The 15,798-nt window shown below is 39.9% G+C and overlaps 1 protein-coding gene across 1 annotated transcript in view; it reads right to left on the reverse strand.

Moving 5' to 3' along the window:
* The window catches only part of LOC104528532 (teneurin-4-like), a gene marked incomplete at its 3' end in the record, with an annotated part of 96,236 nt that overhangs the window by 57,860 nt on the left and 22,578 nt on the right, over window positions 1-15,798 (reverse strand). Inside the window, exons 4-5 of the mRNA XM_010172569.2 lie at window positions 7,238-7,339; window positions 2,411-2,605 (exon numbers count right to left, since the gene is read on the reverse strand). Coding sequence (XP_010170871.2) covers window positions 2,411-2,605; window positions 7,238-7,339 — 297 coding nt within the window. The remainder of the gene's footprint in view (window positions 1-2,410; window positions 2,606-7,237; window positions 7,340-15,798) is intronic.

The raw sequence follows: 15,798 nt of genomic DNA on the forward strand, positions 1-15,798 counted from the left end.
GCTTTCTTCTTAATCAATTGCTTAGTGGATTTGGAGTACAATGGTATAATTTTAGAAGAGTTCTGCTTGACAAATTTAGCTGCTCAGCTCTGGGAGAAGCGGAGATGGGGAGCAGGGCAGGAGGGCAGATCAGACAAAATCTAGTATAGCTACAAAAAAAAGAAAAAGAAAACCAACCCAAAAAATCGTGTTTTGCATATATCTGTGTTGTTGTTTGGAAAATGTCCCAAATGGTCTAATTCTTGGTTGGAAAATGCCCCATTTATAGTTCAGCTTTCTGCAGAACCTTTGCCAGGGAGATAAATCATGCAGCAAGCAAGGCTAGTGCCTCTTCTACACTCTTCCCCAATATGCTTCATGCTTCATCGGTCACACAAGTTATTAGGCTTATTCGGTACCCAAAGAGTAACTTCTCATTTTTCACTGCTTAAATTTGTTGCCCTCCCTTTAATCTCTCGCTGGCTTTGCCCATGCCTTATAAAATATGGGCTAATAAACTAAAGAAGGAGAAAAAGAAAAACTCATGTAAGATTGTTGGCTGATGTTTTATAAACATTACTGAACTTCTAGGGGGGGAAAAAAAGAAAAGACCAAAGAAACTTTGGAATGAAAACCCATTATAAACATGGACTAAGCAGTGAAGCTATGAGAACTGAGAAATAATAAAAAGTAATCAATACCAGATGGTCCTTCTTAGAAGAGAAATTAAAAAGTAAAAGCAATTTTCAAAATCATATAAATCAACTTTTTTACTAGATCTAAATATATATTTATATAAATGTCCTGAAGATTTCCCACATGGCATATTTCTGAGTTACTTCCCACCACCCCCAACACAATACAAATTATGCCTTGAATATGCAAAACAAATGCACACTTGGAAAAATACTAAACAGCTCACAAGAAAACTCATGTTCTCTTTGTTCTTCACTCTTTTTCAAGTTTTCACCTAGTGGGACTGACACTGTTCCCCATTACAGTGATAACATAACTGAGTAGTGTCTGGCTTTTCTGCTTTAAACGTGACCAGGGAAAAAAAAGGTTCCTGTTAGAAAAAGGGCAAATCTCACTCTGATTTACACATATTAAACACGTCTAGCTGGAGGCAAAATCAGAATCTTTTCATTTCTGTTTATCCAGCAAAGATATGATCTAGTAAATATGAGGTCTACAGAGATGCTTTAAAGATACTTCAGTAGTCACAATCTTTGGGTTTTGCATACCCCATGGCTTCATGGAATTGTGCTTTCTCAAGGCAAAATGAAGCTTTCTCAAGAGATGCCTTATCGTTCTAGGAGCTGATACCATCTTCATCTCTAACATTTACTGACACTGAAGCCATGTTACATCAGAGACGTCCCACTCCAATACATTTAACGCATCAAAAGAACTGCTAGATTAGATGCCATTTGGATGTCTGAATCCAATTCAGCCTATTTTCTTTGTCTGTAAAATAAAGCCATTTCAGATAAATCTTTATCCTGCATACAAGAAGACAACCATAAATTAATTCAAGTCATTGTAATTCTTATACGTGTATCAAATGGCTGTCTTAAAAGATCAGGCTGTGCAGAGCCCTTATATATGTATCTGTGGGAGCATAATTTAAACATAATTATTTTTCAGGCCATCTGCATAGAGTTTTGAGAATAATTTTCAAAAGTGCTGAACCTTACTCTGTAAATCAGGGACTTTTGGATGTGTTTTTATAACTGCCCGAATGATTTGTACACTTACAAAACTGTCCACTTTATCATTTAGCAATAAGAAGCAGTCATAGACTCGGGAAGATAAAGGTTTATGGTGGCAGGTGACTTCCTACACAAAAAGATTAAAGATAAGTGCTATATTTCTGAGCCACAAATCTAAATGTAAATGAAAAATGTTTGGGGGCTAATGTGAGAAAAAAGCTATGGAAGAGCCATTAAAATAATATCTGATTTTGAAGCAGAATTTAATTCAAGTCCTGAGTTTTTCTAAGCTTTTAAAGCTGACAAGAATCAGTGACTTTCTCTCACACGCCACTATTTTGTGTATGTAAGCAACTGAAATCGCTTGGCATAGCATAGCAGAGAGGAAAGCACTGTAAAAGTAATTATACGTTTAGATGTGTAAATGGAAACGATGCTTTAATAAGAACATTTGAACATATGATTAGATGTTCTGGTCTTTCAACTAGATTTGTCTGTCTCAAGCATTTGATGGCTTTTCATCCAATTATTGAACAAATATGATAGCTAACGACAAGTTGTTACAACATATCATTTTTATGCTGCATCCGTCTATTGTATTTCTAAGGTGCCCATTACTGTTTTGTTTAAGTGCCAGTCCCACTCTGAATTGCCTCCATCCATGTAATTATATAACGGCAATCAAAGCAAAAGGCTAATTAAATGGATCTTGCAAATACCTTCTTCGCAGCTCTCGCCTTTGTACCCTGGGTTGCAGATACAGGTCCCCATGATGCACGTGCCATGGTTGTTGCAGGAGACATCAATGCACTGGTTGGTTGGGACATCACATTCTGCTCCTTTCCAACCGCTATGGCATAAGCACCTCCCCTTCATGTACTGCCCATTTCCACTGCACAGCACTGGGCAGGATGCTGGAGAAAAAAAATAACAAAAATCATATTAAAACACAAGTGAACACAGCTCTCACTTCAAAACAGAGCACAAGAGTCCAGCATGGGATTTATATTCTTCATCCACAGTCTGCAGTGGGGTATGTTGTTCTTTTCTTTGCCAAAATAAATTCTTTTACATGGATGGCACCCAGCTGTTAGTTGTATTCTCCTGTGAATGTTTAAAACAAACAAACAGTGCTCTTGAGTGAGAATCTCTCCTTGCTTTGCGTCTCTGAGACCTTTTTTTTCACTAGCTAAATTCAGAATTTTCTTGTATTCTGACTTTTCAATGTACTGGTGTCTTCTTTCAACAGCACCACTGACCTTAGATTGCTTATCACCATCCCTGACCGGCTGCCAGGCTTCATACTTTCCTTGACACTGCCTCTGCTGTGGACCTCAGCTGCACACAAATCACTCCCCTGTTTTTCTGTTGTTATTTTCAGCTTTACGGGTTTCAGTTGCTTTGCTCAGGGTCCAGAATGCCACGTTGAGATTATTTCCCTGATTTAGCTCATGTCATGCCAGCAACTGAATTTCCAGAACTCTTTTTTTTGGTTATCACCTCGGTTGAACACCAGACAAAATGCAAAACTGGCCACTGGTCTTTCCAAGCTCCCTGTAATGATTGGTCACACAATAAAATAAATATAATAAAAGTTCTCCAAATCTGTCCGCTGATCTTTGTGTCAGTTTATAAAGGATTTTTTAATCCTCCTTGTTTCTGGCAAAGTCGGTCTATTCTCAAGGCCAACCAGCTACAGGATTTCTTCCCTGTGATAAAGGGGAGAAGAGGAAGATGAAAAACTCAAGCTGTGGCATGACAGATCCCAGGATCAAGCTTTTTTGTGAGCTAAATTTGGAAAATGTCAGGCGGAGTGAGATGGGATGAACTGAGGTATATAGAGCAGGTTCCCCAAGGAAGGACAGGGCATCAGGGACCAGACTCTAGCCTCCATGATCAAAGATTTGGTAATTGCTGCTCTACAAGATTCCTTCGGCTCCTCTCTGATCATAGAATCATTTCATAGATTTAGAGAATCATTGAGGTTGGAAAAGACCCTTAAGATCATCAAGTCTAATCCTAAACAATGATGGTGCCTTGTTCCTTTTCCATTCTCCACACCTGCCGCCTTATGCTACTTTTGTCCTCTGTTCTGATTTTTCCAAGGAAGCTGCTGATTCTATAGCCTTCCCCTCTTCACTATCCCTTGAAATTTCTTCTTCCTTAAGCCCTGTTCTTTTCAATTTCATTTTGCTGAAACTCAGCTGCAAGGACATATATTCATCACAGACTTCTCTTGTTCACTGTTGCACATCATCCTTAGGTGAGAGCAGCTGGGCTTCTCATCTGCACCTCAGAAAGGCAATTTATGAACATTTTTATGCAGGACAAATGTGAAAGGAATATTCCAGTCTGATGTTTAATTCAACTGCATTAGTCGTGTGATGAATACAATGTACCTCTTTTCCTTCGTTCCTGACTCTGAGCATAAGCAGGAAGAGGTATTATCATGGTTGAGGGCAACATTCCTCTCCTTCTCTTCCTAACTTGTCAGATAGTCATCACACAGTGTCCATCCTGTGTTGTTCCCACGTGTCCTTATAGGCAAGTCATTTTGAGTGTTACAGAATTACAGCAACTTCAATACCACACAAAGCATTGCCAGCTCGGACTGTTAAGCTGGTTTGATATGCAGTGAACTATATTTCCCTGACCAAGATAAAAAGAGGTTTAGAAAAAGAAAGGAATTTGGCAACTGTTATTACTAAGGAGCCCTCTGTTCACTTTAAAGGAAGCACATTGCAGTGAGGTGTTTCAAGTGCATCATTTGCAAGGAGATACCTACCTATACAACACGAGACGTAAATTGTTTAAGATAGACTGGGTTGTGTATGTGGCTCACAGCAAACTCACTCTGTAATTTCACTTCTCAGCTAGGCTGATGGAATTTTCCACCCCCCTGTCTCAAATTTCAAATGTTCAGTAATGGATCCTGTTCTTTCAAGGCACAGGAAGAGGATATTCTGCAGCTCTTTTCAAGAAGAAGAATAATTGCCTTTAAGCAGAGAGGTTGCTGAGAAAGACTTACATGCTTTCTGACAAGACAGCTGATCCCTCAGTACAAGATCAGATAAATTACTGGCCATCTGCAATAAGACCAGAACTCTACAGAGCCCTTTATGGAGAACACCTTCAGAAGAACCTGGAAAATGCTGCTCCAGACATCAAGGTGATGGCAAGAACAAGTCCTCCTTTGTAGCATAGCGTAATGAATAAAGACAAAAGAGGTTCCTGGATTTTTTCCACTGCTATTTGGGCAACTCTTTTCCATTTATAAAGATATGTAATTATTGTTTGAGCATTCAGATTCCAACAAACAACACCTAAGATGCTGAAATTGTAGTATTTCTCTAGTGTGGTTATGGTAGCCACAGCCTAAATGCACATCACTTTTCTTGTGAAGTTTAGCATCACAGAATAAGATCATTCATTTGTTTGTTTACTTTGCACAGAACTTTAAAACACCATCATCTCCCATGTTCAAGCTGGCCTTCAAAAGGCCCATAAATACACCTCTGGTAATTTGTACTCATTTACTTGGTTTAAAATAATTGGTTAATAATACATTAATAATTAACCATTATTAAAACCAGAAGGTCTTTCTGCTCTACAGTTTCCCACCCATTTGGACGGTGAATTACAAGGCTGAATTGAAACAAAGGAACACCCAGGAAAACTGTGACCTAGAAATCTTCATGTGGGCAGCGACTTGCTTATTTAAGGATTACTGCTCAGTACAGGGACCGATATTCAGCTGCAGATGGATACTGTACAGCCTTACACATGCCACACTTGCTGCCCTCTGAGGGATTTGTAGGTCAAAACCAGCATCTTAGATTCCCCTGAAAACCAAGAGGAAACCAACTCTGGGGCCTTTCTATCTCATGCTTATGGCAAGATGATCCGTTTAACAAGCCCACTGGGTGGAAATGCATACACAAACAGTATTTTGACACTCCAGGTATTAATCTGTCCTCCTAAAGGCAGAGAGTAATTTGTGATCTGAACCTAGATGATTCTGAACCAAAAACCAGACTTGAATTAAAGCTGCTCGTATCAGCCAGAGTAAGCTCTCTTGTGAAATGGGAGATAGGTGGCTCAACTGAAGTGCCTGAGAAATCCGGGTATATAACCCATGAAGAGAGGTAAGCTCCTCTGAAACTGGATTCAGAACAAAAGTTTAAATATCACAGTGAAATAGCTTCTCCTTCTAACTCTGCAGGGAGCCTTTGAGGGAACAAACCCTGAACTTCTGCCCCTACCTAAAGTTAGGATATGTGAGTAGGAATATGCTGCGGGAGATGGGAAAAAAAATCTCCTTTTGTCTCTAGCCCTATGGATCTGAAAAGGAGCTTGGAAATGCAAACCAAGTGTAAGGAAATGCAAACCAAGTGTAACCTGAGTCAGCAAGAAGTTTGACATAAGAGCTCTCAGGGATGCAGATTGCCATATCCATCTTGCTGGGCTGTGAACTCTGAAACTCCTCTGGGGTTTTAGCCTGGACCACACTGCCTCAGCAGACAGCTCCCCGCCGTCCTTATCTCTTGGCTGGGCTGCAGTGATGTGACCCAAGCTCAGCTGGAGGAGGAGAGGACATGGGGTTGGACAGAGTTTACCTCTCTCTCTTGGGAAGGAGCCAGCCTGCTTTCCAAAGAAGAAATGGGTTGGGGTGAAGTCCTGACCTGTTGCCTTAGTAAAGCTCCTTGTGTGGGCACTAACTTTTTACATTGCTTCCCTCCTGAAATTTAAAAATCTGCACTTAGTTTGTTGGACAGTTTCAGTCAAAGAAAATCTTGAAAAGGTTGATGCACGGCATTCTGGCATTTCCCACATGCAACGTTTTGATTTCTCAGTCTGAAACGTGTTCTTACTAAAAGTACTTCATTTGGGGTTTTTTTAAAATGTTTAAATAACCTAAAAATTTCAGGTCAAATGAAAATCTTTCCAAAACCATTTATTAAAAATACTTTTTACTTGAGCAGAAAAATGTATTATATTGTTTGCTGGGGTAAACCTCCTTCCCAGTCGTCCCAATGTTTCCACTTTTGGCCAGAGTATCCAGTTCTTGCTGGCCTTACTCTAACCCTGCCCCACTCCCCACAGCCAGGCTGTCAGTGATCATGCAGAGCTCAGGCAGACTTGCAAGGCCTGTAGCAATGAAAAAAGTACTTAATTTCTCTATAATCAGTGTCTTAAAAGATAGAATCATTATAGCTTCATGTTACCCAATAACAGAGCTCTCAGCTGAACAATAATGCAACATTTTTATGTCATGATTACTAAAGTTGCTCCTAGAGTCCCTGTGTGACATTTTGCCTGTCCATATGCAGCTGGGGGGTTGTGTTGTTGGTAAAGTCACAGCAATCATGACAAGTAATAAACAAATTCACAGATCCAACCCGTTTCCATCCTACTGCAGCATCCCCAAGCTGGGGATGTACTTTGAGGTGTACTTTGCAAAAGGCATGGGCGTGAATATCATTTCCAGAAGAAAAAATGTTAACTGAAAGAGAGAGAGGAAGAATTAATCAAGTTTAAATTCCTACCTCTGCCACAGTCAGGCCCCAGAAAGCCAAGGAAGCAATGGCAAGTCCCAGACACACAGTCTCCATTCCCATAGCAATTACTGGGACAATTATCCACTGATTCTGGAAAAGAAAGGAGAATTCAGATAATTCTTTAGGCAAGAAAACACCTCTGAGTTTGGGAGGGCTCTGGATGGTAGGAGAGCTGGAACCTCAGAGCAATCTCTGCTGAAAGCATTAGTCTGAGCTCCACTAAATGGTGCTCATCCATTTACACCAACAGACGGCTCAACCTTAACACAGTAGTGAAAATACTGTCATTAAATCGCAGCTGCTCAGCACCCACCAGGCTTCATCCTCACTCAGTACCTGAAAACTTCCAAATGTCTTTTCTTCCTGCTTATTTTTTCCAACCATTTTCCCTCTTTGAATTTCTCGGAGAGAAGCAACAGACGCTGTTTTCATGGCAGGACACATATCTTTGTTCCAATTTTGTTGACTTGGGTAAGTGAACTTGGGGCATTTATTTGTGCCAAACAGAGCTGAGCTATGACAGAAATGTTCCTCGATGAAGTTTATCGAACACAGACTCTCGGTTCATCCTGTCTGCCTGTCAAAGGATTGTTTCTAACTGTTTGTCTTCTGGTTTGATCTGCAAGAATATACAAGCAGCCCAAAGTGCTGGGGCTAATATTGTATCTTGGTGGAACAGGAATAGGACTATTCCACATTTTCTTCTGTTTCTAGTCATCATCTTAAATTCCCTGACTTTGGCAAAAACACTGGCTATTCATCTTTCAAGGAAAGCTAACAGGTAAGCAAAATGTGATCTAGCACTTTCATTTTGAGGACAGTTCAGAATACTGGGGCTAAAAATTATCTTTCATAAAAGAAGAACACAAGCTGGTAAACATTATCTACCAAAAAGTGAATGAAAACTATTTTATTTTCTTGACTAAAGTGTGAGTGAAGATTGCGTAAATGTGAGTGGGGCTTGGAAAGTTGATGGAATACCATGGTCTATTCCACATTATTATTTCACTTCTTTTTTTTTTTTTTGAGGGAGATGCATATCAGATTAAAACCAGATTCAGGTATACAGGGGGGCACTGGTGGTACACCTATCATGGAATGGGGTGGAAATCTCAGCCATGTGAAAAATGACTGCGCTTTCATAGACATACCACGAGATTTTGTGGTAGCAAAGATATTTATAAACTTCCTATCAGCGCAAGTGAAGAGAAACAGCTGCAGCAGAGATGTGCAGATTAGTTTCTAATCACAAATGAAAGGAAGCCTGTTTCTGGATGGGTGTTCTCCGAACAACAAGAGGTTTCTGAAGGACATTTTAAAGGACACGGGGTAATTTAATCATTCATAAAGGGTTAACAGTGTTTTTCAATAATGAAAACAGTTTCAAGCAGTTGTGTTTTAAGACTTGGCATCAGACATCTCACAATCAGGTAGGTCCACACAGCAAGGAAGGTACAAGGAATTGCTGTCAGATTTCTGACATTTAAGCTCGATAGTTAAGCAGACATTAACTTTATGGTATACGGAAATACAATCACAGCATGTAGTCAACACTTTTGAACTGCCATCTTTATTCCAATCAAATAGCATCCATGCTTGCTAGAATAAAGAAATAGTAACTCAGGCCTTGTGCATTTATACTGATATTTAAGTATACTAACTCTCAAGAGCAGGTTTGAACACAAATCCTGTAAATGAAAAAATAATATTAGCCCGTATGTATACAATCTTCAGAATTTTGTGATGTTTTAATTTCACTGCTGAAAATGAAAATGATTTTGCTTTATGTATTTTTTCTCTATGTTTTTTTTTACAGTGTTTATATCCTTCTCGTCTTCAAGAGTTATATGCAGAAGTTTAAAAAAAGAAAAGTTATTTGTTGATGCACATAGACGTTCTTACACATACGAAGAACATACAGAGTGTGAGTACTGTGAAACAAGATAATGACACAGGAAAGGAGATTTAACAGCTTCTGCTGCTGAAAGGGTCAGTCCTTTTCCTCTAATCCTCTCATCCTAGCTACAAGTCTAAGCCTCCTCTTCTTCTGCTGGTTCTGGCACTTGTCAATGAGTTGGTTAAGCTCAAAAGATGGCACAAAAAATAATGCAATAGAGAAAAAAAAACAAGTGAATTGTTTTCTACTGCCTGAAAGCTGGGAGAAGGAGTAGGGCCAGGCTATTCAGCATCAGCACAGAGTTCAGATGTTTCAGGAAGCCTTACCCTCACACTGTTGTGCTGAGACAGGTCTGCAAGCTGTAGCGGTTACATACACATGACCTCTGACGTCAAAGGGAATACCTATGTCAGTCCTTGATGCAGGACAGACTCCCAGTGTTATGACAACACCTATAGTATATGAAAAACTTTTTTTTTTCAAAGCTTTTTTTCAAGCTTTTTGCTTTAAAGGACTAAATTGAGTCTTTGAAAAGGAGTAAAATATCCATACAATTTTCTGAGTATATTTATCTGTGCAAAATAATAATAATAAAAAAAAAAAATAGAAGCAACATATAAAAGCAATGTAGCAAGAGGCATGGCAGCTGTTCCAAAGTGTAACAATGCACCACATCAGCTTGAGGGTAATCTTTGTTACTGGAAATAATTTGCCTTTATGGTGTGGTTCAGACTTGTGATGTCTAGGACAAGAAAGGCAAGACTTAGTACATTAATTAGACATGTACCATAGGTTAAACTGAATGACTTTCATCCACTATGCTGACTATGTATAATGGGATCCAGAAGTTCAGAGTGACACCAGAAACATACCTGTGTTTAGGTAACCAAACTTTCCTGACTCTTAAGGTGAATCCATTTAATGAACTTTACTCCAGTGGTGCTTCCTTTCCTCCTCTGACTAGTTCAGATGTAGATATTGTCATCAGAGACACCTGTAATTGGCCAGATCCTATCCACAGTGACCAACACTAACGCATGCCAAAAAAATACGTGTTTTTTTGTGGTTCATCTACAGATCTGGTATTTTATTTTGTCAAAATATAGTGATATGGACATATACCACTTCATATATCACTATTTCCTCAGCCTTTGATTTCCCAGGCTCTTCTTTGCCAGCGTGCCCTAACTGCATCATACCATGTTGTGGTCAACACAAAAGGAATGAAAAACCAGGTGAATGAAACCCATTGTACCTTCTTCACTGAAGCACCTCAGTAACTAATTGTGTCCTGACCACCTTATACTATTAATAAAAGAGTAGGTCCTTAAAAATCCCTTCATCCTACCTCATTGCTTTCTCTGACGCTTCTTGTTTTTCTAATACAGATAAAAGCAACATTTCTAACATGTTCTCATTTTACACTGGTTCACATTGCCCTGGAATAACCTGCCTGATAGAGACAAGATGAAGTGAAGAGGAAAAGAAACTCTTCTCCTTCAGTGGCTGGTGCCACTTACGATTTTTTAGCAGTTAAGGACACTAACTCCCCTGGTGTGACTTAGGGCAACTAAGGTCTCTGCACACACCCAAAAGTTCTTCTCTACTGAGAATAAATTCTGAGAAGCGATGAAGATTCATGCAGCACATCTTTCTCTCAAAGCTGCTCCCAAACAGCTCAAAAAGTCTTTCCATAAAGGAAACGTTAAATGAACCTGCTTTGTTCTTGTGAACCCCAGAGTTAATGAGAACAAACAAGGCTTGCAACTTGGGCTTGTGAGCAACAAGTCTGAGTTGTGTGTGCAACACTGAGCATGGTCCTATTTATTTTTGCTCCTATTATTTTGAGAGGTGGGGGTCAGTCTCTTCTCCCAGGTAACAAGTGATAGAACAAGAGGAAACAGTCTCAAGTTGTGTGAGGGGAGGTTTAGGTTGGATATGAGGAAAAAACTTCTTCACCAAAAGGGTTGTCAAGCATTGGAACAGGCTGCCCAGGGAGGTGGTGGAGTGACCTTCCCTGGGGGGATTTAAAAGACGGGTAGACAAGGTGCTTAGGGACATGGTTTAGAGGTGGAATTGGTAGTGTTAGGTTCATGGAAGGACTCGATGATCTTAAAGGACTTTTCCAATCACTACAATTCTGTTATTCTGTGATATTCTTAGGTACAATTACAAACTGAAACTTCTTTTTACTTTGAAGACAACAGGCATTAGCAAGTCATACTCACTTAAGATTCCCATAAAAACCCCATTATCTTCATCCCCGGACTGAATTTCATTTCAGTGTTTACAGACTGTGCTAGTTGGACAGCTGAGTTCATTTTCTGGCCCTTCTGAAATGTACACATGACGTGTACACACACCCACGCACACTGCTCTAATATCTAAATTTCAAACTAAACAGGCGGAGGTGGGTGACTTGGCATAAGAAATTAGGGAGTCATGATGGAGGAATCCTGGAAAGAATGAAGAATGAAATGGACAAATTTTCAGAAGCTAGGACTTCGCCAAAGTATTATCTAATGGGGTTTAGATGATAGAAGAGAGTAAACTCTTTAACATTCAAGGAGCTCCTAAGTTAGTGGCACAAAGCAACTGTCTGTCATTTTAGTATGTCCATAGTCAACTTGCTACAGAGGTGATTGCTACTGTCAATCAATAAATGAGACCAGGTTCCTGCAGTTCTGGCTAGGTTCTAGTCTCCATTCTCCAGCTTATTTTGTAAGCTGTTCACATAATTATAAGGATATTTTCCAATACATACAGAATTCCATATGGTGTTTTATGAACAGTGCCATGGGAATTGCTTTAGACAATCATGACAATGTTTTGTCTTGTTTTATTTAATTGTTAAAGCTCACTGTGAGACCATGGACAATTCTTTTTTTTAAAAAGAGATAGATGTTCTCTGTTTTCAGTCTGCCTCCCACAGCCTTCTCTTGCCTTCCAAATCTCCAAAGTGATCTGACTGACACCAGCTGCTAAGGGCAAAGATTATTAATTGGAGGGTCAGCCAATGGATGATGCATGATGCTTTCCTATGGTTTTGCTATCATATCCAAAGAGAACATTGAAAATGCAGCTCTCATGCCGTCTTTCAACAATCAATGGCAGCAGAAGCAAACACCCTGAAAGCAAGCAACTCACACCGGGGACAGACCTGCAAAACTTGAGGGGATGTGGTTTCTAACAGGGACTGCAGAAGCTTGTGTATGGAAGTACTTGTCCTGCCAGCTTCAAAAATTAGCAACTGAAAAAAACCCCAAGTAATTTCCTGAATAAATGTTGTAAGCATCCAGATTTCCTCTGAGGGAAGGAGTAAATGACATAATGAGACACAGTCTTTAGATCCACACTGTCTCATTTTGGAGGATGCTACAGAAATGCCTTGTCTGACACAGCAGGTACTCCCTACACTAGTCCAGCCTACCTCACTCAGGAAAAAGAGGATGTACAAAAGTGCTTCTAGATTGATAAAAACAAGAGATGGAAAACATTCATTTAAATGTGAAAGCCTAGACTTCCCCAAGAGCAAAACTCTCCTTCTGAAGTACTCTTTAAGGTCCTTCCTGCTCAAGAGATTTAATCATCAAAGCAGAGAAAGAAACAGATCATGGTCTGGAGCAAACCAGCTTTACTTCATACATCACACTGACTTACAGCTGCTGAGGACACTGGGATTTTTGACATTTCTCTCAGGGGACTTTTTTTAGTATAAGTAATCTCACAGGTGGTAGATTTTGAAGGAAACTTGTCTGAAACCTTTATCTCATTGCTTGTTTCCCACTGCAGTCACTCCTTACCCTGGGAGAAGCTATAAACTGGCATGATCCTGCCCATACCCATAGTAGGACTTCATGCTACACTATCTTTCATTTAAGGAGATCACTGAGTTCAATAGGAAATTGCTAATTGCTACCATACCCATTTTTTTTTTTTACAATGGTAATTTGAGGCCTAGACAAATACACTGTTTGTTTCATAACATAAATGGACTTGTGTGACAGCGACAAAGCTCCCAGGCTAATGGTCTGCTCAGGGGACCACTTTGCTGCTGACAAAAAGCCCCGTGAAAGCCAACTCTACTGTGGTGAGCTCTATAAAGATCTGTCAGCCTGGCTTACAATTACCTCAATGAATTACTTTTATCCAGATGAAATACAATAAACATATTAAGGATATTAAATTGTTAGACTCTTGATGGACTTCTCTGTTATGTACTCACCATGTTTGTTGGTCAGTGGTAGAGCTACTTTAACAGTATTTCCGTCTTATTTATTTACTATGCAACATTCAACTTACTTAATAGCTTGTTTCTATATCTTTGGGCCAGAGGCCAAGGCAGATGTTTGCCTGACACCAAATCCTATTAGAGGCTGCAGTAACACAATTGTGTGTTAAAGATAAATATTTTATAGCCTACATTTGCCACCAAGCATCATCATTCCCTAGACATTTAGAGGCAACTATCTACCAGCAAAGAAAAAAATAGTAATCTACTGGCAATTGAAGGCAGTAGCTTTCCTGGGAGTTAATAAGCACCAGGACTGCTTTCTAAGAACTGATTAAATGCCATTCAGAGCAGTGTGCTTGTATGAGCTCACATGGAACTGTTTCATTGGATAGTCTCAAAGAGTTGTTCTGAAACTGGCAATGTTTGGTATCAGAAACATGTAGGAATAGCATTCCAGTAGAAGAATTATACCTTAATGAATCAGTGCTAATCTCAGTTTCCAGAATGAAGATTCAAAGAAAACAAAACTTGTTTTACCAATAAGAATGTTCAATATTAGAAGTAAGATGATACAAAGAACAAGTTTTTTTAGGTACTGTCACTGTTTGGTCTCTTCAACTGGTATTCTACTCCACCTCTACACAAGAAATGGCCTCAAAATCTTTTGCTCTGTGCTGGTGAGAAGATATATGAAGTTACTGAGCCTGAAGTAAATTGTTGCATCTTCCAATCTACCAGCCTAAGGAGATACTAGTTCTGGGCTCCTCAGTTCAAGAGGGACAGGGATTTTCTAGAGAGAGTCCAGCGGAGGCCACAAAGATGATGAGGGGCCTAGAGCATCTACCTTACGAGAAGAGGCTGAGAGAGCTGGGACTGTTCAGCCTGGAGAAGAGCAGCCTGAGAGGGGATCTGATCAATGTCTATAAAAAGTCTATTAAAAAAGACTTTAAAGCACTGGGTCGGTCAGTTCAGGGGTCAGGAGCACAGGTGATATTTGCCTCAGGGCAAATGATCAGGGGGTTGGACTTGATGATCTTGGAGGTCTTTTCCAACCCAATCTATTCTATGATTCTATAAACACCTGAAATGTGAGGGCCAAATGGATGGGGCCGGGCTCTTTTCAGTAGTACCCAGTGACAGGACAAGGGGCAATGGGCACAAACTGGAGCACCAGAAGTTTGACACAAACTTAAGAAAAAACTTGTTTACTGTGAAAGTGTCAGAGCACTGGAATAAGCTGCCCAGAGAGGGTGTGGAGTCTCCATCTCTGGAGATGTTCAAAACCCACCTGGACACTTTCCTGTGCGACCTGGTGTAGGAAACCTCCTTTGGTGTGGGCGTTGGACTAGATGATCTCCTGAGGTCCCTTCCAAACCCAACCATTCTGTGATTCTGTGATACAAGTGTAATGAAAGGTTCTACCCTTATCAATGGCAACCCTCTGTACACACAGATGTATTAATTAAAAAAAATAGTAAATAAATAAGAAAAAATCTGGAGGTAAAACAAATACTTAAAGGAGAATTGTTCACTGTATCAAATGAACACATATTTATTGTCACACAGAAATAAATTGTTCCTGACTGTCCACTGACCTGTTTTCAGGTCATAGTCATGTTCCCCTGGCTAAAGAAGATGCTTTGCTGTGGGGGAGGGAGCACACCTGGTAGTTAGACTCCATGGTTCATAGTTAACCTTGAAATCCTCTGTGTGAGTCACATCAATGTAAAAGAGCCATCAGGAGTGCAGAGCATCCCTCCCACCCTACCATGAATCACATTCCACAGAGAGTGAAGGGACATCACATTATTTCACCTTAATTCTCTGTTGCTGCACCAGAGTAACCTTAGTGAGCCACATATTCTTTCTCCTAGACCTGCTTGTCCAGGATAAAGCTGTCACCTACAAGCTCATTGCAATAACATCTCTCACAAAAACGCTCCCTGTCACTGCCCCGACTACGCTAGCAATAATTTTAATAGGAAGTCAGGCAGTATAACATGAAAAGCAAAGAAGATTCTGAAGCTCTGCGAACACATTTAATTTACTTCCCAGTTGCAGAGCTTGCAGTCTTGTTTATTTTTCAAAGAAATGATGCTACTCAATTGAATTTCACTGCAGGGTAGGTTGGATTCTCAGCCTAGAGAACTGTCACCTGCCCCTGTAATTGTGATAACAATGCCAAGGGAGACGCGGAGGTGAGAGGGAACAAAAGAGGTTTCAGATATCTTGAAACATCAGATTTGACATTATGGGCTAAAAAAAAGAGAAAGTGTTAAAAAAAAAAAAAAAAGAAAAAAAATCATGCTTTGGAAACAAAGGAAACGTGGAAATACTGGGGCTGGTATTCTCTTGCTCCTCCTCTTCCTTCCCCAGCTGAAGTTTAAAAGGACTGATTCCTTCTTATGATACATCCTC

Source organism: Antrostomus carolinensis, unplaced genomic scaffold (assembly GCF_000700745.2).
Source record: "Antrostomus carolinensis isolate BGI_N321 unplaced genomic scaffold, ASM70074v2 scaffold5817, whole genome shotgun sequence".
In the NCBI taxonomy this organism is placed as follows: Eukaryota; Metazoa; Chordata; class Aves; order Caprimulgiformes; family Caprimulgidae; genus Antrostomus; species Antrostomus carolinensis.